The sequence below is a fragment of the Mixophyes fleayi genome, chromosome 11 (genome assembly GCF_038048845.1).
Source record: "Mixophyes fleayi isolate aMixFle1 chromosome 11, aMixFle1.hap1, whole genome shotgun sequence".
NCBI classification, from domain to species: Eukaryota; Metazoa; Chordata; class Amphibia; order Anura; family Limnodynastidae; genus Mixophyes; species Mixophyes fleayi.
Window position 1 is genome coordinate 16,112,658 of NC_134412.1, and position 26,396 is coordinate 16,139,053.

Below are 26,396 nucleotides of genomic sequence, written 5' to 3' on the forward strand. Positions count from 1 at the left end.
GACGTCCTGCACAGCTAAGACCAAACTTCCTTGCGGGGGCCCGTTAGACTCCGCGCCTCCTTGCCCATTAGTGTCAACAACTAGCAAGTAAGACGTCCATTTCTTCCCAGTGGTTCGTGGCAGTAAGTTTGTGATCTATGACATTTGTTTGCAGTTGATCTTGAGTTTCATTGAGCTGAAACAATTTACTGTACTTCTAAATATTAAGACTAACACACACTGGCATATTCATCCAAGAGACTGCGGGGAGATTTGGTAAACAATGAAATCTGCAATGCTTATGTTTAAAAGCAATTACTCAAATTGTATGTCTCAGCCCCCTTTAAGCATAGAATCTTATCAGTGTCCCTGTATAACTTCTGCCATATGATGAACTTTCCGTAACCCGTTCTCATTCTCAAGATCCAGGGTCAGACTCCTGCTCTGATAGGCTGCTGCTGGAAGCCGGCTACATAGCTAAGACACATTGCTGGCAGATGGTGAAGAGTAGCATTTTTTATTGAAAGCCTGAAAAGCAGTGCTTTCACCCTAGTGCTCGAAAAAAAAGTGCAAAACTTTAAAAAACGTGCATAAGGGTGCGGTACGTGGCCCTCCTTAAGAAAGGAAGGGCCCTAGTCCCCGACCCCCGGATCCAAAAAGGACCCTTAGGGGGCAAGGGTCTTCAGACCCCCCTTCGCCACAAAGCTAGGGGGGGTCCCTTTGGCCCTGGGATCCACCGAGGCTTCACCCAGGGCTCTACGTCTAGTCCACCCCCTAAAGGGAGGACCTCCAGTGTTTTCAGGGGGGCCGGAACCTCAGGGCCACACAGCCCCCCCTAGATCTCTCGGGGGGAGAACCCATAAGGGCCCAACCCGCACCAATAAAATCCAAGTGAGTAAAACGTATAAAAAAGTGATAGGGACAAAACAGTGAGAAAATAAATAGTGCCGTGTATAACGGCCCCAGCCTTTCGGCCGAGATGTTAAAAATTATTCCTGCCTAGCCAAAAGGCCGGGGCAAGGAAAGGTGTGTGGCATGAAAGTGGGGTTTGTGCAAAGTGCCGCATCAAGTGAGGGTCCCACGCCCCAAGTGATTTTGGCACCCCTGGGTCACCACTCCAGGGGCTCTAGCCCAGGCTTTCAAAGCCACCGGCCATTCTGGCCAGACCAAGCTTTCCCATGGTCCTTTCAGGCACAGGCAAACCTTACTCAGACAGGTACTCACTTGATCTTAGCCAAAAGGCCGAGAAGAGTGAAGAGTAGCATTATGACACTTGATACAGTACTAATACATTCTACAGCTCAACGAAGAAATATAACAGTGCTTATGTACGTAACAATCCTTGGACGCATGATTTAGGTCACTTCCGGTGACAGTCTCAAGGTTTTAAACATGTGTAACTGGAATTCTCCCATTTTATCTTGCTGACCAACTGCACAATAAGTGTGTATTTTGAATGCATCTTAGAGGGATGGGAACGGGCCGGTCCCATAGTGGGCTATCTTGAGCTGGGTCAATGGGCTACCTGTATTTTTTTTTCCTAATAATCCGATGATTCGAGTCTTGACCCCGCCCCCCCTCTGGGCTAAAATTTGCCAGTCCTCCCCTGTCCATGGCCCCTCCTCTTATTGAATAAAGGCAGGTGTATATTCTTTGAATAAATCAGGTCATGCAGACTTAACCACGTGGTCTCCATTGTTCCTACGTGGAAAAAGCTACGAGATACCTTCTTACTTCATTAAAGCAAGGTAAGCGATATTTTAGGCAGCCTCTTTTATGTATCTGTCTGCTACAAAGTTGTTTGTTCTTGGCCCCATTTGCATATGTTACATTCAGTAGTGATGACAGTCTCGTATGCATGCTATAACATGTGTTTGCAATCACGAGAAACAGTAAAAATGTATTTTATGCACAGTAGATATTAACAGCATTGTAATAAATGTATTTAATGTAAAAACATGAAAACACTTTTTTAAAAAAATATCTTTTTAATTGTTTTATCATCAATGCCTTTATTATTAACAGGTATTAATTATTTTTTCTTTATTTTCCTCTACATTCTTTTGCGAATTTATAATCCACATAGTTGGACGTATCCTGCTGCCTTTTGTGCAGTAGAGTGCAACAGACCAGCTCATGAGCAGGCGTTTCTATAGACCCCTGCCTTGATGGATTTGGGAATAGGCAAAGCCTAAATATGTGCGTATTATACTGAAGGTAGGTTGCTCTCAGAATACGTTCCTTGATTAATCAGGCCTTGGGTGTCTATCAATAATGGGGGATATTAATTAACAAAGTGATCTGCCCATTGTGTAGACCTGATTGATACCTGTTACCCTAGTGACCGTTTTCTCAATTCCTGTTAATTTTAATAAGTAATATTTTGCATTCAATGATTAAAAAAAAATCATCTGAGGGAAAGTTAGAGACTTGGGGTACTAGGATTTACAGCCACTGCAATGATAAGGCCTCTTACCCACTTGCATCAAACAACATGGTTTTATCAGTCTTATCTAACGCTAGTAAAAGCATGTAAACACATATAGAAATGGAACACATTGGTGTCAATGACGTTATACACACTTGACTTTAGGAACGATGGCTGCCCTAGTTACTTACTTCCATTCATTAGAAGTTAATGCATTGAACAGCGCAGCGTCTTCTATTAACCCCTCCAGCCGCAAGCGCTGGTTAGTACCGCATATCAAATGCAAGTGCGTCTGACATGCGGCGTAACTGGAACCTTCCTAACGCTGCTGGGGAACTACTTACAGTAGTTTCACATGAGAAACCAATAATAAAAACAATTGAAGTTTGTATTTATATGTATCAAGCCAAGTGTCTGAAGCTGCATCTGTGTATCACACCGCAGGGAAGTATTGATACATGATAACATATTCTGTTTCCCTGCGTAATCTCCCCTCGCACACTAGGAAACGCAGCTTGTGAAACCAAGATATACAAACCATTCCCTCATTAGTGCTCCCTCCCAATTGCGTCTCTCTGTCTAGCTGGTTCTCCATCCCCCACCTCCCTGTATCTCTCTACCCAACCCCTCCCATAGTCTCTTTCTTGGTGGTTCCCCTCCCCCTGTGCCAGTCCCTCCTCTGACACACACAGTCCTTCCTGCCTCCCCCTCCCCTTCTCCGCTCTGCAGTCTACTTTGATGACAACTGGAGCTGTGTGCTGGGACTTTCTCACCCCAGTCAGACACCCACATGATCCCCCCAGACTGATCACCCCCCACCCAACCTCCCCAATGCGCAGAGGATCTGTGTGAGCAGCCGGGAGCCCTGTGTGCAGGGTGGAGGTAAGAGGTGACCCATGCTGTATTGCTGTATTGTGTCTCCCTTCCCTGCAGACACTACCCTGCAGCTCATCTCACCTTTTTTTTTGTTGTTGTTACTGAGGCATGGGAGACTCTTGAGTCAGGGGTGGCTGTTAACTTTCCTACTAGGAAGTATACTATATAGGTGTGTGTGCACTGTCTGTCTTTGTGTTGGTGTGTCCCTACTCTGAAAATGACTGCTCACTTTTCCTGGTAAGAGGGTGGCTGCTACTCCAGTTTCGGGAAACTGCTCTTCTGTGTCCATTATCTACTCTCTGACTTGTCAGTGCAAATACCCTTTCCTTGTTATTGCCTTTGTTACCTCCTAAATACAGCTGTGGCATTCCTCCTGTACATCCCGATTATGCATTTACCTCTCTGTCTATCCCCAGTTACCCCCCTGTCATTGAAACTTTTCAATGTTTCTTGCTGACACAGTGTTGTATTTGTTTAGTCATTAACTGGTACCTCCTTCTTTACTTGCACCATTACTGCAGTTATAGTCACACTTGGGTATGTATTATCTATCATTGCATACCTCATATCTCTCCCACCCCACCTACAGCTGTCAGTGCCCCTTGCTTCATGTCACAGTCCCTACCATCATCATCATCATCATCTATTTATATAGTGCCACTAATTCCGCAGCGCTGTACAGAGAACTCGATCACATCAGCCCCTGCCCAACTTTTGTCTTGTGTACTCAGCTGACACTTCCTCGCTAACTATATATCACTAGCACCTACCTCTCCCCTCACTAATTATCACTAGCACCTACCTCTGGGCAGAAAACCATTTCCTCCTCATCATGTTCTGTTTCCCCTATCTTACTTCCCTCAGATATACCCCCACAATGCCCCCTCTTATATATTGTGACTACTGCCAGCTATACATATCCTAGACCATGCCCCCCTTAGTATTACTAGCTACAGTCCACACAACTTACCCCTGTCACAGCTATGTCCATGCAACTTGCCCCGCTGTCACTTTTGCGTTCAGAAAAAGCTCCTTTGCTTTTATCATGGTGTGGTATCTGCTCTTGCACCTGTGACCCCAGTAATCCCAAAAATGTTTACATCTTATTCATAGGAACTGCTCAGAGTAACTTTCTCACCCACTAATCACTATTGTTTCTTTAAACCCGCTCCCCATTACTGTCTCCGCACACTCCAGCGTTTTTGTATATTGTATAACCTCTGTCCCTTATCCCTGGTCACTTGCAGTTTTTGTGCATCCCAAATCTCTGTTGTACCTCTGGAGTGGAGAGTTGACCCAGCAGGTTTACAATACAGTTTAGGGTATCTACTGTAACCCTTGGATATAACTGTGACCAAATTGTCTCCTTCTACCTAAAAAAGCATTGATACCAAGTCAAGCTGTTATTTAAATTGGTACGATTTGTCAGTAGGGCAAACCAGTGACCTTTATACATTGTTTGTACGAAGAGCTTACTATCAAATTCTATTTACCTTGCGATAAATTACAGTGAACCGTTTTGTGAACATACATACAGTACATCTTTATTTAATATAGATATTGCAACATTTATCGTGTTCTGTGCATTCTTTATAGTTAAATGCATAGTACTTGCCAGCACAAAACTGTCGGCATATTTTTGCAAAGTATTTTGTTTAGTTTTCTGCACTGGATGTTGTGTTTTGTTTCTTGTATGTTTTTATAATTATGCCACTGTTATATTTTTACAATGTCTCAGAAAGTAAGTAATGTTATGTTGTTTGACAAGATATGTTTATATTATCTTTTACATGGCTTGCAAAAATAAAACAAAACTGGTTGGATAGGTCTACCACAGGCAGCTGGTAACTCTGGGTCTCATTAAGAGGTGATAGGCAATCTGATGCTCCTCAGGGGCCGCGTGGGGGCGGCCCTCTAGCCATTAAAAGGGCCACAAGAGTCTTAATCCTAGTAATAAGCTCAGACAATACATATAATGGCAGAAAGAAACACCTATCTGTATCAATATTTTAAACAAGTGTTACACGCTATGATCAACAACTCTGGTAATAGACTAGGGAGGAGCAATAGACCGCAGGCGAAGGCTCAGAGGGCCGCATGTGGCTCTAGGGCCACTCACTTAGCTAAAAGGTGCATGGATACACTATGTTGCAATAGAAGGGGTGCAAATGTAGTTTTGTGGGATTTTTTTTTTTTTTTGCCTGGTGGACACCCCTAACTCCGCCCCTCAATGAAACATGGTTTTTCCCAGGTGCAAAATAGCATCTTTTATATGGATTTCTCGTAACTCTAAATCAGGCCCCATATGTAAGTCTGCAGGGCAATATGGTGTAAATGGAAAATGCAATAAAAGTTATGGGCTAAATATCTTCAGGGTCCCCTTATGTGCCCCTCATTACTGAAATGGTGTCAAACATTCCATTTGCATCCAGAGGGCCCTGTGGCCTCTGAAATTTTTGAGACTATGCATGATCATATTGTGACCTAAGAGGACGAGTCTAACGTGTTCACACAGCTGAACATTCTCGTCTACGTTCGGCTGTGCTGGAATGCCGTAAGTGGGCCAACCGGGGATGATTCCGGCTCTACGGGTTGTACGAACTTTGGCCCAGTGAAGGACAAAGTTCCACTGCTGGAAACCAAACAAGCTATTGGGGATGTTGGAGACCATTCAAAGGGACAGATTCTGAAGAACAACGTGGGTCGCACACTTTTACGGTTACTACAGTAATAACTGCTCATTATTACCGTTACTGCGGTAATTTCAACGCTGATTTTTGCGCGCAGCTCTGCGACCCGCGACAAAATTCCACGTTAAAATGACCGTAATAACGGTAATAATGCGCGGGCCGCATTGTTCTAAAGATTGCGGGGAATTGAATCTGCCCTTAAATGTCTTGGGGTTCGTACACCCACCATGGCGTTAAGTGAACACTTGAAAGAAAGTGTGTGTGTCGGTCTGTTTCCTCTGCTTTGTTGATGTGTGTTAAACACGTTTCGCAAGCTTTAAGCCGAAGCTGTGTCTGTCTGGCAGTATTTTGGATAAAGGAATCATCAACCTAGCAATAGAACACTTACTAGCTAAAATATGGTTTACAATCGTTCCCTCAATTCATTACTTTGCGTTGTATACCTGACCCATCAGAGGACAAGGTTGAGTCACTGGATTTTAGCTGCTTGGAACAATACCGCAGTTATCTCTGGATACTTTTTCATCTCCCAGTAATTGAAAACTTTCTGGAATGTATCCTTATTATTTTTGTACCTACAGATATATAGATTCTTTGTAACTTCAGTGAACCACAAACTTAGCAGCTGGTTCATAATCTTTGAGCACAAAACAATGAGGTGTTGCTGGTAAGAGAAGATTAAGCTGCCTTTAAGATCAGGTGTAACTGCCAAATACCCCCAGACACTTAACAGGCGATAAATGCTTCAGGACAAACATTACAGGTACCAGTGTTGGAAAGATAATAGGGCCAGTTGCATTTAGAGGAGTGATGTGCACCATAGCTTAACAACTAATCAGACTCTTGCTTTCATTGTCTAATTTGCATTATGCAGATAAATGCTAATTGCTGATTTGTTGCAGGGGTTTCCTGCAAATATTGCACTGAAATGCAATAAGACCCGATGAGTGTGTAGCTAGTTTGTTTTTTTACTGGTCCATATGCCCCCAATGTAAATTTTGGATCTGAATTCTCCAAAGAGTTTTACATTGAACTATTTGGAGTGCCTTCTATGTATCCAATAATCTGTTTATAGCATGGACACACAGACTGTATGTTTGTAGATTCCTCCTCTCTGGCATCATAGCTGTAATGTAACAGATGTCTGACCAAACAGCTGGTTGGATGGCACACATTTGGGAATCTATGCGATACGCAAGAAAATAACTATCGAATGACGTACGCAGTAGTTGTTGGTATGTTTCCATATGGGTAGTATTTTTTTCTGTGTTGAGAAGTGACCAATATTATAAACACTATTACCATGTATGTATTTGGAACAATGTAAATTAGTATCAATAATATAATTAAAATCATTCTAGACTCAATTTGGTCATTGGAACTACTTAGTTGATGGCAGTATGTGTGGACCACACAATAGCGATTAATAAATAACTTAGAGCCACGATGTCAATACTTAAAGTATTGGTTTATAAAACTGAACAGGTCACAATTGCGTCATGTGGTGATCAGCGTTCACCTGGCGTTTGAACTCTCTACCGCAATTGTTGATCTTACTCTTTATCTTTATTACCCAGTATTGTTTTTCTGTGTTTTGTCCCCAATTGTAAAGCTCTATGGGATTTGCTGGCGCTATATAAATAAATGAGGATGATGTTGATGATTCTTTCAAGCCCACAGCAAAGCACTATGGGTGGTTCTACAAGCCACAGTGAATTTATACCCACAATGTGATTGTGAAGATTATTTGTTTGAAAGCCTCAGTGTTGGAGAAAAGTCTGAGTCTGTTGGCTCAGATCTTCATCATCTTATTTATTTATATAGCGCCACTAATTCCACAGCGTTGTACAGAGAGCTCACATCAGTCCCTTCCCCAATAGAGCTTAATAGAGCTCTAATTTCCCACACATACAGACTAGGGTCAATTTTTATAGCAGCCAATGAACCTACCAGTATGTTTTTGGATTGTGGGAAGAAACCAGAGCACCCAGAGGACACCGGCGCAAACACGAGGAGAATATACAAACTCCACACAGATAAGGCCATGGTCGAGAATCAAACTCATGACCCCAGTGCTGTGAAGCAGAAGTGCTAACCACTAAGCCACCGTGCTGCCTTCTCTGCCACTAGTAAATTACTACTGGAAAAAATACCTGCTACCTGTAGTAACATCTTTCAATTCACCAGGGTGATACCACAAGTGCTGGGACACTATAAATCTTTAAATGCTAATTCTACCTAAAACAATTTTGGATAGAATTTCATAATTCTAACATAGATCCCAAATATTACTTACCTGGAGTCCAGTATTCAACCCGTTCCAGTGGCTCTCTCGATGTCTGCTGTGGTCTTGTGATTATTTCTCCGTTTCCGCTGAGGTGGGTTTTCTATACAGACAGAATGCTGTCTGATGACAGATGTGAGGTGGGCATCATTGCGTTGCAGCAAACATTGGAAGAACCACCATGTCCACTGAAACACCCGAAGCCAGGTAAACAATATTTTGGATTTGAGTTTTTCATTTCATATCCAAATCTGAAAATTCTGTTTTGGGTGAAGATAATGTTTAAAGACATAAGTTAAATAAAAGTTAGGCAAGCTGCTGTGCGTTTTGGCATTGAAAACTGTGGGTCTTTGTTCATGTGGCATACCCTCCATAAGCGATACAGAAATCAGAATTTTGGCTTTGCAGCCACTTGCAATCAAGGTTGCAGAGTTTGTTCCTTTTCCAGCCGGTTGGATTGGGAATTTATATTTAGAATCAAATGGATTACTTCATTTTTATGACTCCTTGTTGGCGATTATTGCAGTAGAATTCAGGATAAGTGACTGTTCGGATCACAGTGCAGTTAATCTGCACTTACAGGGAGGCTCCGAAAATTATAGACTTGGGGAAAAATAAATGTCTGTGTCTCTTATGTGACAGCTTGTTCCATGTTAAGCCATCTCCACTAGTCATCTAACCTCAGGTTTATAAGACACGTGAAAACATGTTTGAGACTTCAGACTTTAGAAGTATTAGAAAATTATGTTTTTTTTTCTGTACTGTCCTTTTTGAAATGAGTTATGTCTTAGTGCTGTAGTATACACACACACACACACACACACACACACACACACACACACACACACACACACACACACACACACACACTTGTATATAATCTATATGTTTGTAAAGGTTTCCATACCTTGGCCAGAGATGTCATATTGTTTGTATGCAAGCCAGTACAAAACCACTTACTCACACCCTAGCTAACCTGTCTCAACAACAGGTCACATAACTTTACAGAACAGGTCCTGGTCGGAATGGAACCCATGACCTAAACCTGTGAGGCAGCAATGCTAACCACTGTGGCACCCTGTCTCCACTTTCTGTATTCTGTGAGTGTGCTTTGAGTGAGTATCACATACTGTATATTGTTGTCGTCGTCCCCCCCCACCCACACAGGAACTTCCCTGCTAACTCTTGGCTGCAGGTAATGGGAGTTTTCAACTTGTGTGCAAAAAACTGAAGCCTGTTCTGAAAATATTGTGACTATAAACCCTGCAAAATTGCTGAGCTCCATTCAGAATGTGTTATTTATTTATTTTTTCCACACACAAAACAAGAAGAATTAATGTTTCTGTCAGGTCGATAGTTGGCGTCACCCATACGAAAAAAAAAAAATACCTTGGTAAACAAGTAAATTGCAGTGGAATTTCATGGCAATTTGGTTGTTTATCGTGTTGATCCTCTGCCTTTATTTAGAGAGGATTAGAGAGGTATTGTTTCATAAGGAAATGACCATCACTATACTACAACAATGGCTGGTTAGCTTTTTGTTGTTGTGCATATGTCATGCGCTTCCCATATAACCAAATAGACTGTCTTTGTCAATCATTCTATGCATGCACTTTAGTCTGACATTTGACTCTGTGCTGAAGGTCAGCGACTGACTTATTGTATCTGACAGAGATATTTTGGTGCGAGGTGTTCTCTGCTGTGTAACACATCTGTTCTCTAATATAGTTGTTTTACAATACTACGTTCTATGTGTTTGTCTGTTTAAGCTGCTCCGGTCACCAACCCATAGTGCTCGTAATACAAAGTTATGAGGCTCACAAACTACCTGCCATGTTCTTGAGGATAAGCCCTATTGATTGACCGGGATCTCGTGAGGCACGAGGCACTTGGTTAGGTGGTAATGTCATATCACCTCATGGGCTCTAAAGATAACAGAGTAAATGTGAAATGACAAACTCGGTGCCTCAAGTCTTAGTTCTGGCCTGGCCAACCTGTGGCTCTCCAGTTGTTGTGAAACTACAAGCCCCAGCATGCTTTGCCAGTAGATAGCCAGCCGATAGTTGGCAGAGCATGCTGGGACTTGTAGTTGTCATGGCGCCTGGAGAGCCGCAGATTGGCCAGACCTGTCTTAGTGAATAGATTCGCTGTATTCTCACGGATATTGGCCCGTCCCACAAAATGGCTGCCCCCACTCTATGTTGGAGATGGGCACATTTATCTAATTTAATAACCATATTGCCACTAACTTATTTACTAAGGAATATTCCAATGTATTTTGGAAGAGGTAAAAAAAGGAATATTTCAGCACTACAGCCATAGTTTGAATTCAAGTCAGATTACACTTGATAAATGTGAAGTAATGCCTGTGTTTGCAGTATGGGCAACCACTGTGCATGTAAGTGTTTAGAAAAAAAATGTTCTTTTCAGTCCAAAGTAGCTGTTTGTCCTTGACCACCTCCTGATATTGTGAAAGGGCTTTGTTTCCTGGCATTTTCCTGATAAATATTATGCTAGTTTTATTCCCTGTGTTGGGCCCCCCTAGTATGTTTAAGTTTTTCCTTTGCAGTAAATAATGGCATGTCGGAAGTATATCATGCCTGTGGTAGCAACACTCCAGAAACACATTCCGTTCATGTGCAAACTTTATATATAACTTCTGTCAAAAACAAAACTTGAAATCAGGAAAGGAATTGTAAGTCTGGCTTATAATGTAGAATTACATTTGACTAAAGGAGATTGTGGTAGGTGTTTTAAAAACTAACTATTAATAGTAAGAAGCATGAAATGACTGAACGAACGTTAAAATAGACTTGGGTTATTCTTACATATCAATTCCTGTTAATGTGGGCTTCATTATTTTACCTTTTTTAGCATGTTAAAAGCAACTGGAAATATTTCTAGTTCAACTAACCTGCGCTCTTTGGAAAGGGTATAATTGACAACAGTCCTGGTTTTAAAGACTTGTCCCTGTTTTGCAGACTTGATTTGCCTTCTAAATGCTATTCTTACTAGCTACTCAACTATCCCTGTTATAAGTGGAGTATTTAAAGGAAAATACTACACTATTATTGCATTTCCTTAAACATGACAGGAATTTTGTTGCAACAATGTCCGTCAAAATTGTATCATATGTAACTGCACCTGCTTAACAGCATAGTGTCCTTGAAAGCTATTTTAAAATATTGGTTACTATGGAAGCAACCATTTTGTGAGCTGTATTAATGTTGATGAGAAACTAACCATTCGTTAGTAACCAGAGATGTCCCTTAAGACTTGGGGAAAAGTATCATGATAATCATGAAAAATGCACAAGTTTGCCGTGACAAATGATCAAATTACCATGTAATTCCATAGTAGTCTGGTTATGTACCACAATATTATGGTACATGGTATTATCTTGGTACATGTATTAGGTACATGGTCTTTAACTGGCAATCCCACATTAATAGTCCCTCACCCCCCCTACAAATAGCAAATTTAAGTACCTTTTTAAGCATGCATCTGCTACTCATGTTTAGCTATTCTCCTACAAATCATTATCTCCTTTTCAAAGTCTCTCTGGAGAGAAGACAAGTATGGCTGTTGCTAACACACAGACTCTCCTTATGTTATGTGATTACACAGGGGGAGAAGGAGGGGTGGTGGACTTTACAGCGAAGACAGTGCTCAGAGGGGCTTTCCAAAGCCTTTGAGTCCCACTACATCTTGTGTCATGTGACTGTGGTTGTTATGGTAGTCACATGGCACTGTGGAAGCTCTGCAGTATTATAAATTATTAATAGCAGTCTGAAGAAACATACCAAAGGCAAAAACGATGTTTATGATTAAGATTCTCCTTGTTGCCGAGGGGACAATTTGTCCTACTTTTGTGTCTTCCTGCTGATGCCTAAAATTTGTGATTGTAAGAGGGGACAGGAGTTTCATTTGGTTGTGTAGGCCACGTGTTTGGCATGTCTCTGCTCTGCTGCCATGTTAGGCTTGTTTGAAGTGTTGAAGAAGATATTCTGTCTCCGGAAGAGTGTGCGAGAGATGAGGGAAGTGGTAGCAAGTAATGCAGGCAGATAAGACACTTTTGTTTTCTCAATCCTCGCCTGTGTCACAGTTTATCTGCACAGCCTGCTGAAGTGGGTCAATGTAGATGAAACACCCAGGTTATACCACTCTGTTATACGGTATTTTCTGTTGTCATGTGGTACCAGCGTAGGCGCAAGAATATTCAGCTTTCTTCTGAATGCATGGATGACTAGTAAGTATTATGGGTGAGTGAGATTTCATATGTACATATCACTGTATTGTCAACTTTACTTTCTTGTTTGATATTTCATTGAACACAGCACTAGAAAATGACACTTTGGCCGTGAGAAGTCTGGAGATCCCTCTGGCTGTACTAAGGTTTAATGTTTATCCCGGCAACGTATCATTTACTACCTCGGGGGTCACGTTCATGGGCTTCTCAATAGAAGTCACAAATACTTACCCCCTAACCAGTCGCGGTGAACTGGCATTAGAATATTGTGAGACCATTAAAGCCATTTTGGCTCTGACACCATTCGAGCCAAACCTTGCTGGGATTTGCAGAACTGCAAATCCCAGCAAGGTTTTTTTTGAGCACTTCTTTAACCTGTTGACACAACTAGATGCAATGTTCATTGAAGATGGTTCGTTACCTCCGATAGTATTGCATGCACAGAGGTAACATTTTGCCATGTAGGATGTTTAGTACGAGATGATGTTCACACCGTAGATCAGTCGTGTCACATTTGTGTCCTGAGGTTTATACTTTTTGACGTGGTCTATTTGGATGCTGCGTCCAGTTTCAGCCCCTATATTTTACAGCTGTAATTGACCTTTTGTCAATTACAGCTGTACTTTTGTACTTTTGTCTCTTGCTGATGAAACGAGGGGGCTCTGCTCGGATCAGATGTCCGGCTTAGCTGTGCCGGTGTCAGGACAATGGCATGCTGTAGCAGCGAGTGTGTCAGCGGGGAGAGGGCAGCTTCTGGTGAAGCTCATGTAGAGAGGTAACTGTGTCTATGTCTGGGCGATAATGCACTCAGATGTTGGTCTGCCTCCAGTCGATGCGATCACCTCCTAACAGTGGCCGGTCTGTGGAGCAGAGGGCAGCGTATTAGGCTTGGAGAATGTCTGTCTGTTTTGTGAGCTGGGTGTTCCTATTCCCACCAGCCGCTGGGTGGAATGGCAAGTTTGGGCATCTTAAATTACCCTTTTCCCTTTCCTCTCGAGTCACTGAGAGGGTTTTGTGCTCTTACAGACGGTGTATTCATGGTGAGGGTCAGGACAGGAGGGGGGGGAGGGGGGGCAAAACACTGTAATAATATATGTAGAAGTGTGTGCAACTCCCTGTGAGTCACTGTCCCTCTGTGTGTGGGTACCTGTGTCTGTCACACTGGCCCTTCTGTGTTTGTGGCTGCGGCTTTGTGTTTCTATGAAAGGGGTCTGTCTGAATCATCTTTCCAGTGCCTGCGTTGCAATACAATATATTGCTTATTGTGTCTCTTTCTCTATGCACATTGCTCTGCTGTGTTTTATAAAGTTACCTATTTCTGTATAAATCTCTCTGCATTAGGGATAGAATTGTATAATAGTAGGATAGTGCCATCCTGTTCCTCAGTGCTGCACGATCATAGGATATTATGATTGTCCCCCGCATCGGTGGAGCTTGCAATCTAACTGCGCTTCTGTATGCTCGCAAATGGGCCAATATCTGTGTAATGTGGGCAACCGGCGGAAACCCACACAGACACGGGGTGAGCATCCTAATACCATGAAGATATCAGAGCCTGATTGACACCCCAAGGGGTCCTAGGCAAGAGGTTGTTTTGGGGCCTCTTTCCCTCTGTTTGTCACTAAACACACACAAAAATGAAACACAGGTTGCCCATTGGATAATCTTGCTCTGGATAACGTCCTATAACCTAAGGATCTAACCCAGGACCTAGCACTGCAAGGTTAACTAATTTGCCAATGGTTTACACACTGATCCATGTGCTCTACATCGCCTCCTACAGTGTGTGTGTGTGTGTGTGTGTGTGTGTGTGTGTGTGTGTGTGTGTGTGTGTGTGTGTATATCATACTTGCCAACTCTCCCTGAATGTCAGGGAGACTCCCTGAAATAGGGGTGATCTCCCTCACTCCCTGAAGAGTCTGGCATTCTCCCTGATGCTGAACCAGTACAAGATGTGGTTGGCTTCGCCATCTGTGGCATGATGACACAGTTCAGAAATTGTGTCCTATGTCCATGAATTGATGCCTATGGAGGTGGCCATTTTCATGGAGACCAATTCAATCAAAGACTGACAGGTAAGACAACATGACTTCAGTAATGGAGACAGAAATGTAAAAGACACTCCAGTCTCTAGAGAGTCATTAGCTTCTTTTCTTTAACGCATTGTTGCCTACTCTCCCGGAATGTCCGGGAGACTTCCGCATTTCTGGGAGACCAAGGCAACCTCACAGTTCTCATCCCTGCCATAGATAAGTGGCGGGAGACAAAGGCTTAATGACACAAATATTGCGCCATCTTATTCCTCATCTGATGTGCTTCGTCAAGCCCCGCCTCTGCATGCCCACCTCCCCTAGGATTTCCCTGAAGCCAACGAGGAAAAGTTGGCAAGTATTTGTGTGTGTGTGTGTGTGTGTGTTTGTGTGTATATGTATGTATGTATGTATATATATATATATATATATATATATATATATATATATATATATATATATATATATATATATAATCATAATTTTCTCTTATTACAGTACACTGTATATACTGCTAGTCCAGTATCTGCTACCAACAGTGATTAATTTCCAGGCTGCACAAGCTATGGTCAAGACAGTTAATCTCTGGGGGGGGTTCTAAGTCTTTCTATTGCTCTGACCAATAGTGAAACTACCTCCTTGTACAATTACAATACTATGATGTCAGCAGAACAGCGTGAAGCAGCCCGGGAAGCATTTAGCTCAATGTGAGCTTACATGACCAATCTTTCATTCTCTCCTCCAAAACTGCATTCTTAATTTCTTAGGAACGTCAGGTTTCGTTTTCTCTGAAAGGGTTAATAATCCTTTCTTGCAGATTAATATACCTGTACCGCACAGTTCCTCTGTTGTACTAATAATTTGCATGCTGTTAATCTGTTTCCAAAATGTTACCATCTACCACCAGGACAGTTACAATATATAATGATCTACTACAGCATAGTAAAACAGAAAAGAATACAAAGTAATATATGTAACATGTTATGTGACTATCCTATATTCAGCCACTTAGTTATATAGTCTGCACTTTTTTAATGCAAGAAAATTGTAAAGTTATACAGTGTTTAGTGATCATTTGGCTACATGGGTATCTGTGCTTTTGAATATCTAAAGTGTATCTGTCTTGCAGTTTTGAAAAATGTTACATTATTAATAGTGCAGCCTGAGTAAAAGTCTGAATGCAGCGTAAAGTTATTGATACACATAACATTATTGTAAAAAAAAAAATTGCACTTTAAAACTGGTCCCCTCCCCCTCTGTTGTTAATGCCCTAGGCAATATTTAAATTAGCTGTTGGAAGGGAAAGGAGTTCCAGATCATGTGATCATTCGGAGACCAAGTATGACAAGCTGGCAGCTTGATGATGTCACAGGATGGTTCTCTGAAGCGCACTGAGCATGCTCCTGCCAGTACATGGAATGGTCACTCTCTTTACTACTCATGAATATTCATAGCCTCCCAGTAGATGGCAAACTTCATGCAGACATATATAAAGGTGAATATGTGCAACAATATAGCTATAAGACACTGCAAATATAAACATATTTTTAGATAGGTGTTGTTTGTTCAGACATCTGTTAAATGTTTTGTCTTATGTGGGTGACAGATCCGCTTTCATTTTGTCTTAACCAGCCTGCAGCATGGAAAGCACCAATGCACAGTAAGTATACCTGTTGTCTCCACGCAGTGGAGGCCGCCATTTTGTGGGAAACATTTTATCTACCGCAAGGGTTCCTGTGATGTCTTTTGATCCTAGCTAATTGATCATTATTAGTTCACAAAATGGCACTGAATGAACTCCACATTCTACAAAAATACAACCACTTTTTCCTCTCCCTTTACAATTGTGATCATGGATGTGGCGTTGCTCCATTTTGAAGGTAGTTACCGCTGCGTATTCCATTTTAAGGAACATTCCCCTAATTTAGCTTCTGTGTGAAGAGTGACTTAAGCAAGTCATTTAGAGAGTCCACTAAATATAAACCCTCACCCATAATATAAACTGAATACAGTTTCTCTTTGAGTAATGCGCCAGAATTGATTAGCGTTATTTCATTCCCAGTTGGTATAGAACAAAAATATAAAAATATTTTTAAAATGAAGATCCAGATATTGTCATTTTTACTGAAGATCTGTCGCTTTTAAATATGAGGCACCCACGGGCTTCAAAATACATGGATTTACTAGCATTTTTTTTTTTACTAATAAAAGCATATAAACTGGTATGGGCATGGAACCAATTGCTTCAAGTGATCCCATACGCTATAAAACAGTGTTGGCTAACCTGTAACACTCCAGGTGTTGTGAAACTACAAGTCCCAGCATGCTTTGCCAATATATAGGAGCTTATTGCTGGAAGGGGTATCCTGGGACTTGTAGTTTCACAACACCTGGAGTGTCACAGGTTAGCCAACACTGCTATAGCTCTTGCACTTACGTTTTTCCGACGCTACCTACACATGGATTGGGGTCGATTGAAGACAAAATGCGAACTTGTGTGACGTGCGGTCTCACTGGCTTTTAATGCAATTGGTGTCTTGCACAACCGGTCATACATGTGGATATCAGTGTTTGTCTATGGGTTAGGCTGTGTTTGTGTGTGTGTGTGTCTTGTTTGTTAGCATGTCTGAAACTACCTGTTCTCACCTGACTGTTTCTTGCTTCTGTCTGCCTGTCATTCTGTATTTTACACCATGCGTCACAGCAAACAGCTGGCTTTCCCCAGAGCTCAGTAATAACAAGCAGGGTTCCCTAGTTTCACAATAAATACACAGTTGCCCAAGGAAATCTATATGGAATGTTTCAGTTAATCTTAGAAATATGGATTAACCATCAGTAGACAAATAATCTGTGATCGTCCAGATCTTGTTTGTGACAATAATTGGAGGACCTGACAAATTATTTTTATTGCAATACTGTATTTGGGCATTATATTAATATTTCCTGTTTTGTATCAGCTGCAGGCTGATAAAGATCTCCCGCAATGTACTGTAATATAACGTGAAATGTCATCAACTCTTACATCGGCTGCACATTGCAATATTGCAGCTTGTGTTGGGCAATTGGTTCAGTGTAGCAATGTGAATGGTCTGGCTAAAGCAAAATGTATTGGATCATCACCGAGTATGTTGGCAAATGCATTGGGAGATGACTACTAATGATCTGTTTGTGTGTGTGGGGGGGGGGGGGGGGGTGGGCTTCCACCAAGATGTTATACCTGGGGGTAAATATATCGATCTGCGAGTTTCCTGTGGGTTTGAAAAGTGGAGATGGTGCCTACAGCAACCAATCAGGTTTTAGTTACCATTTATTTAGAACATTCTACTTTTCAAACACGACGGAAACTCGCAGCTTGATATATTTAACCCCTGAAGTCGTCCGGCTGCACAGAGGGGATGGGGGGGGGGGGGGGGGGGGGGGGTGTGCAAATAGCCAGGATATCCCATAAATGTTTGGCGACTGAGATGACCTATGGATGATATTAGTTGCATCCTCATCAGACCATTGGGCTTTGTGGATGGGTCGTTGTCATCTAGATGACAGCACTCCTGTTGCAAAGAAATGCTGAGACAATGGCTGATGATGATCACGTAATATTACTAAGTAGCTATTGGCAATGACCTTGGCTTAATGCACTCGGACCATGCTGGGAAAATGCATCTAACAGCATTCCAAGACCCCCCCCGGATCCTTACTGTGCTGGAAACAAGCACTCGGGACTCTAGAGTTCTCTAGGTTAGGGCTACGCTTGTACTTGTCTAGTTGTTGAGAACATAGTGATGGATGATTTATATGACCATATTCCTTCACTGCTCTGCAATCTACCTGTGCTCCATGCACCACTGAGCTCAAAAATAATGTGCATTGCCTGGTGTAATGAGAGGTTTATGTTCTTCAACCAGATATTCTGCTCTGTGGAGTTCTCGTTGGACCTCTTTTGTAATCACAGTTTGAGAAGCGGTCAGTTGTTCTGCGTTTGTCTGTCCAGGAGTATGGGCTTCTGACCAGTGGCGGAACTACCATCGATGCAGCAGGTGCTGTGCACCGGGGCCCATGGAGATAATGGGACTGTGGGCCCCCGGTTCCCTCCTCCACGCTTCCCTGCACCGGGGCCCACAGCTCACTAGTTCCATCTCTGCTTCTGACCAATGTTGCTCTTCGCTGCTGCTGATTGTACCTTGGAGGTCCAAGCTGACATTACCTTATCCACTGTTGTTTGTGTAACATTAGCAAGTTGAGCTGTCGTGGGCACTGAAGCTCTGGCCGAACACGCCCTAATAATAGCCCCTCTTTCAAAGTCACAGGTCTCCCCTTGCTACCTTGCCAGACATAATTATAGGCATCCGGGGCAGTTCAGCATTTTTTATTTTTTTTTATTTTACATGTTCCCTGACCATGCCCGGATGTTATGTGCCCTATTTAACGCATGAGCCACATCTGTGTAAAAGCCCTCGCTTTCAATATGCTTGGTATCCCTCGTTTACCTAGATGTTTCCATTTTTTTTATCAACAACCTGTAGATATTGCCTAGTTTTTTCCCCCCTATTTCCAGTGTATTATACCTTCTACAGACTGGAAGATCTTTAGCAAGTAATATAAAGGTTCTACAAGTAATATAAATGTTCTACAAGTAATATAAAGGTTCTACAAGTAATATAAAGGTTCTACAAGTGATATAAAGGTTCTACAAGTAATATAAAGGTTCTACAAGTAATATAAAGGTTCTACAAGTAATATAAAGGTTCTACAAATGATATAAAGGTTCTCTGGTATTATTAAGGCCCTGGTACATGGTTCCTTTGCTTTGTAGCTCTAAGGTTGGGTACACACTATAGTGTTTTCAGCAGATTATCTGGCCAATCAGACTATAAACGACTGATAGTCCCGATATCACTGGCACAATGAACGACTATCGTTCCAGAGCGCATGAAATCGTTGATTTTAAGATTTTTAAACTGAACTGAAAATCTCGTTTGGAAATGGAACGTTGTCGTACCAATTCTGCAGCGCGTGTGCACTCACCATCAGGATCTCTACGGAGTATACAGAGTCACGATTTTTTTTCAGCCGATGGTTATGAGAGATCTGAAGGTTAATCGTGCAAAACGTGCTTAGTGTTAGTGTGTACACACGAGTCGGCATGCTGGTTAGGACTTTTTTTTTTTTTTTTCCATTGGTAAAATTGCTATAGGTAACACATCGGAAGAACATTTCTGTAGCGTGTATCTGACCTAAATGACCTTCTCATAACAATGATTGGTTCCTATGCAGAGTGGACACTCAGTGCTGAGTATATAATTTACCAAGAATGCTATGTCTATGTAATTAGTTCTGATCAGTAGGTCAGATATTAATGAAAGTTAAATAAATGTTTGTTTTACCGTAGCCCACGTGAAGTCTGTTATGTTCTGTTGGATTCCCCAACAATTGCCGGGAAACTGTGAAAAACTAAATGCTTCAGGTGTATCTATTGCAATGCTAATTTGCATCAACCTTACACACATGTGTACTATAAAATTATACGCACACCGGTCTGGCCCGTTTTCCTAGTATGCATGCGTGTATTCACGTACGGATCATTCCTTTATATCGCTGCCAAGTTTCTCTCTGTTCATCCTCTGTGCGCCAATGGCAGATCTTCAGCATAGCTGATACACCTATGTGAAAGGGCTTAGCCTTGCCAAAATATTGACATATATGGCAAAGGATCGTCAGAGCTGATTATTGTCCTACTAGAAAATAAAAACCACTTTACTTAAAAGTGCAGTTAAGCATCGCCTCTTGTGCTTTTATTAATTTCCCCCACTTCACTGCCCCCCTCCTAGTATGATACTTGTGTGTGTGTGTGTGTGTGTGTATGTTGTGTTGCCATGCCTGTGTTTGGGAATATCTCATGGCAGGTTGCCAGCGGAGAGAGGGGTGGGGGGGGGGGGTCACCAGAAGAGCAGACAGCAGGACTGTAAATACAAGTCTGGCGGGGGCTGTACACATACCTGAGTATTTCAGCCTTATCTGCAGCTGTGCTGCTGCATAGATGCCATAGGTTGACGTTTAGCAGGAAATGAGTCTGTGCGTGAGTGCACAGTGTGTGCAAATGTTTGTGTGTGTGCACGATGGTGTGGATGTGTCTGTGCATGCATGAGGTGCTTCTGCTATGACGTATGCATCCCACAAGGCCTATATATTACACAGAGGCGCAAGGAATAGGATACACAGTGTTTCTCAGATTCTCCCTGGGGTTCCATTTGCCTTAACGCATACTTGCCAACTCTCCCGGAATATCCGGGAGACTCCCGCATTTTGCGAGAGTCTCACGGACTCCCGGGAGAGTGTGGCAATCTCCCGGATCTGCCCGCTTCACTAGGACGTGCCCCACTTCCTAGTGAAGTGGGCAGAATTAGGACCCAAACGTCGCGATTCCTGGTGAATTGTGTGGCGTTTGACCCTGCCCCCCGCTGTCAAATGACGCGTTTGCGTCATTACGTCCCGGGGGCGGCTCCAAAATGACGCACATTTTGGAGCCCCGCCCCCCATCACGCCCACCTCCCCCAGCAGGCTCCCGGAAACCAACTTTCTAAAGTTGGTAAGTATGCCTTAACGGCTCACTGGTTCCTAGTCAGGAGCTGGACTAATGGTGGGCTACCTGGGGCTGGGCCATCTGCATTTTTTTCCCCTTTAAAATAGGCTGCTGAGTCCAGTCTTGCTCCCCCTGAGCTAAAATTTTGCCAGCCCTCCCCTGTTCCTAAAGCTTTGGTGAGGTGCTTTCAAATTTGGTTCCGCCCACAAAATGGCTGCCTTCACCAATTTTGTGACTCTGTCATGGCACTTGTGGCACGAGCGGCATTCTCCTGAATGAATGAAATGGCTGCTCCCATCTCATTTAGGCTGCTGGCACCCTTTAAACGCAGGACTCGGCGTGCCCTGTTTAATATTTAGTAATTATTTCCCTCGGAACACTGAGGGAAAAACATGTTTTGTAGAACTCCTTTCGCTGAGTAGAAGGAAAACCTCCAGCATTTATTACCGAGTAATGCTAAGCCAGCATTTGGCTATTTGTCTGTGTTGTCTAGGTACTCTAGTGATACATTTTTAGATGAAAAGGAGATTTTGTGCTGAATTCATTACACACCTATTTTTTTTTTTTATACTAAATATTTCCGAAGTGGAAACAGGGAGGACATGTACTGTTCTTTTTTCAATTGAACATTACAGCACACAGTAATGAAATGCTTCCAGTCAGAAGCTTGTAGCTAATAGGTCCTTATTGTTTATTACTTTTTCTGCTGAGATTTACAGTATTTTTCCATGCATCTATAAATCTGACTAATTTAAATCTTTAGTCAGCCTAGGAGTTGTTGTTTTACTGCTGAGAGATCATTCTGTGAGCTGGAGTAGGCACTGCCAGTACATCAAGGGTTAGTCCTGGCATGAGGGGGTCATGCAACAGGCCGCATGTAACAGAGACAGGGATTAGAATGCACATTCCACGTATACCCTCCCTCCAGCATACAGCAGCTGGTACTCTGCATGTGCCTGAGGGGGGAGGAGGGAGGGAGATATTGTTCCTAGTGCCCCCCCCCCTAGTCAATGCCACCTCTGCAGAATGGCCATGGGTGTGTATTTTGAAGGGTGGTGGGGGGGGGGTGGTTTAGACTTTTGTCTCTTGCATACCTGAGATTCCTCTCCCCACCTCCTGCACAGAGCCTGCAGGGCATACATTTGCAAGAGGTTGTTCACTTCTCCCTCGTCCCCTCGGATTCTCCCTCATCACCCCTTGATGTGCCCCAGACTCTCTTTGTGGCATGTGGTGCGAGGCATACGCCAGGTTCCTGGATTAACACCTCTATTCTGTTACCTGTCTGTCACACAACTGAGATGTCACTGACAATTCTGTGTCTCTCTTTCTTTAAAATCCACCACGATGTCCCAGACACTGACAGGAACGCAGACTCTGATCTCTGGCGTTGTTACACAGGTTAGAGAATCAGATTTCAATGCTTGAGTCTCATATCCTGTAGGGCATGTGGGGACTTGTAGTTCTGCAACAATTGCAGAGTGACAGAGATATGAAAAAATACATACATCATGTCCCTCATTTACAGTCTGGAGCAACAAAAAAAGCAGATTTGCTCCTGGACAAAACTATGTTGGAAGGGGGCAACTCCAACTCTAAATCTGTCTGCACACTTTAAAATTGCCCCTCACACCACGTCTCCCCACACCCCCCAGAAGTGTAACATGTTTCGGCAAGGTGCAAATTTGCATTTTTTTTTTGCATTGTATTTAACTTATTTATTATTATTATTATTATTATTATTATTATTATTATTATTATTATTATTATTATTATTATTATTATTATGGATTATTTATTATTATTAGCAATGATAATAAATAATCCACAATAATAATAATAATAATATTATCTTAAGTAGGCAAAACTTGAAGTAAATGCACTATGGATGCGCCCCCATCTGTTTGATAATTAGGAATTTAAAACTTAAAGTAACTTAATTATTTTGCTTTCAGGTCACTCTCTGGCACCCTGTCTGATAGGAAATTAAGATGGATCAAGAAGACGGGCCATATGGGGTGAGTAACATTGTGGGGGTATATTTACTAAACTGCGGGTTTGAAAGAGTGGAGCTGTTGCCTATAGCAACCAATCAGATTCTAGTTATCATTTATTTAGTACATTCTACAAAATGACAGCTAGAATCTGATTGGTTGCTATAGGCAACAGCTCCACTTTTTAAAACCCGCAGTTTAGTGGCTGTTGATTGCATGTGGTCGGTGCTTTTTATGGCTGTTTTCCATTGTGTTTAATTTATTTGTATAATGTCACCATAGAAGATAGCATAGTACAGAGAATATTGAATCCTGCCTCTAACTTCTAGTCTAAACTCTATACACTAGGCTTAGTCAGCAGCCAATTAACCTACCAGTATGTTTTTAAACTGTGGGAGGAAACAGGAGCACACTGAGGAAACATATGCAAACACAGGGAGAACATACAAACTCCAAGCGAATGGGCCCTGGTTGGAATTCAACTGGCTACCATCATCCGGTGAGGAGGCAATGCTGACCACTGTTCAACCGTGTTTTGTTAGGTCTGTTCTTTGCTGGGTTTATTGCATCTGATGCACTTGGTGTCTGTGAATAAGAATTGCCTAATGGGAAACTGTGCATGCCACATGGTTATGCCAAATTGCACGTCGTACATTACGCGATAAGATCTAGACGGGTGTATATCTGGGAAACTGTACTGATCGCAGGGCAAAAGGAAACCGTAAAGAAAATTAACGCCAAACAGTCCATGTAGCTTCATATAACTATATAGTTTTATACAATACATGCAGCCCTGTTTGTTATTGATAGAAAACGTATAAGCTAGTTCTATAAACACTGTATTGTTCTTGGTTCTGTATGCAAAAATCAGCTTTAAAAAAAATGTAATCTTTAGTTATTCATTCAGAACTACAAATGGCGACAATATGAAGCCAATATTGCTTCCCTACTTGTCCAGCTTCCATGCCCTCTTGTGCTTTTCTAACGCCAGCCGGGCATTAATGTACCCATCAAATCAAGGGGTAGGTTTACTAAAACTTATGAAAAGGATAAGTGGAGGTTTTGCCCGTAGCAACCAATCAGATTTTAGATTTCATTCTCTAGAATGTACTAGATAGAGAGATAGAATCTGATTGGTTGCTTTCGGCAACACCTCCACTTTTACTTTTCAAAAGGTTCGATACATGTATCCCATTGCTGCTCCACCTTATATTATTACGTTTCCTCACAGCTATTTCCGTCAAATGATGCCTTTTATAAAACATATGTATTTTTTTGTGTCCTTGCTATTGCTAAACATTCTTTCATACCAACCGTCTTGTGATCGCATTTATGTCACTGTAAAGAGATTTCTAAGTAAGAGCAGCGGATTGCACAATGTGCGGCAGCCGTCCAATCGGCTGCTTTGTGACTTATCACCCAGCAACTTTTAAATCGTAGCCCCTCACCTTTCAGCCAGGAGAAACTGCGGGGGCAGGTCTGATGTCTGCCAGTATCTCTCAAACCACAGGGGTGGGGGGTGAGTTTAGGATTACCCTACTTGTTTTTGGAAGGAGAGAAGGGGTAATTAGCATTATTAAATAAATCCTGTGTTCTCGTTAATGATCTTGAGGTGAGGTATGTAGTATAATTATATATACTTGACGGTGGTCGCCAAAGTTGTTGCTGTACTGGTTTTAAAATTAAATGGACTTTTTACTATTTTTGGTTGGATGCCAACGTCATGGTAGAACATAATGTGTGTCTAAGGTGAAAGGTCACAGCTTCCCCCCCCCCCCATACTACAACACACACAAAATATCCTCCCCATCAGTTATTTATATAGCGCCACTAGTTCCGCAGCGCTGTACAGAGAACTCATTCACATCAGTCCATGCCCCATTGGAGCTTACAGTCTAAATTCCCTAACACACACAGACACACTCATGTCTTATAGAAAAAATATTCTGCGCTTTAACCTGAGTTTCGGTAATAAATATGAGCTGTATGTGGGTAAAATAATATCTTTATCAAATGAAGATGTGTATCAACACATGTAGATCAGCAAAAACAATAAAAACAGGTAACAACATAACCATATGATAACAGCATAAAGGTTATTACAAGTACATTAGAATGATGAAATACAAAAACCACATAGGATAAAGTTCAATCTGAAATCAAGTTAAGGATGTCCTGAGGAATAAATTGGTCCAGCACAGCTAAGCTCATGTCTTAGTGATGTTACTTGTTCCTAGATACGTGTGGTATGCTGTATTGGCGACTGTTTAAAATACCAACCTTTGGAGAGTTGCAGTCTTCAGATCTGAAGCGCTCTTACTTCTTCTCTATAGACGTTCTTCTGATGCCATAAACACAACATCATCATGTTTTGTCTTTGCCCATCCATCCACTTGTCTGGAGTTAGAACTTTGCCTACTGAGCAAACATTAAGCTACATAGAACACAGGAGGGCATTCGTGCTACTTTGTATCACGTGGAGTGTTCATATTGGCAGATCTCCTGCCTGCAGCACGTCTGATAAAGTTGCCCGTCCTTTTGCCAGTGTTGTGTAAGAGATAACGACAGCAGACAGAACCTTTGGTGAAAGTTAGATCAACATAAAGGGGCAGTTATTATAAAATACCACAATAAATATCATCCAAACTATGTAATTTACAAGTTCCCCCGGTCTTAATGGGAAGAATAAATGACTTCTCTGATATGTGATGTAGTGAGCAGAGAAGCTTTGGAACGCCACAAATCTCAGAACATTTGTTCATAGCACAAAGGACCCCCCCCCCCCCCCCCCACACACACACACCACCAGTGCCCCTCTTTTCTCTGCCATGTGGCCACTAAAGAGTTTTCGATCTCTTAACTCCTCATGAACGAGCTTGAGAGCAGAAAGGCACCGAGTAGCACTGTTTTGCAATCCGGTCATATGACTCTACACAACAGAGCGATCTATGCAAAGGCGACACTGAGTTATTGGAGGAAAAATGACCAGTTCATGTTACAGCTTTACAATAACTCCTGTTTTAAAGTGAAAAAAATTAGAGTGAGATTGCAGCTTTAATAGCACATTTAAGGTTCTCAGATGGTGAGTACAATGACTGCTGTCCTATGATAGATACGATTGATCTGATTATATTGGTCTCCGGAGCACTGGGTTTGGTAGTTCTACAAACAGCAGATTGTCTCTCCATTCTGTATGATTAGCCTGTCTGTGTGTGTTTACCTGAGATGTGCTAACATTGCTTACAAAGTGGTATTATACTTTTCTCTTGGCCTATGTTCTACGTTTCTTTCT

At 42.1% G+C, this 26,396-nt stretch overlaps 1 protein-coding gene across 6 annotated transcripts in view; it reads left to right on the plus strand.

Moving 5' to 3' along the window:
- The first annotated feature begins 3,097 nt into the window (after nt 1–3,097).
- The window catches only part of ARHGEF1 (Rho guanine nucleotide exchange factor 1), a 60,083-nt gene continuing 36,784 nt past the window's right edge, over nt 3,098–26,396 (plus strand). For 4 of the 6 annotated variants that reach the window (XM_075191129.1, XM_075191132.1, XM_075191134.1 and 1 more), the window contains exons 1-2: nt 3,098–3,289; nt 23,066–23,128. In XM_075191129.1, coding sequence (XP_075047230.1) covers nt 23,102–23,128 — 27 coding nt within the window. In that variant the 5' untranslated portion in view covers nt 3,098–3,289; nt 23,066–23,101. Of the gene's footprint in view, nt 3,290–12,399; nt 12,507–16,168; nt 16,197–23,065; nt 23,129–26,396 lie in introns of those variants that run through there. The other 2 variants (XM_075191131.1, XM_075191130.1) reach the window with 2 other exon arrangements.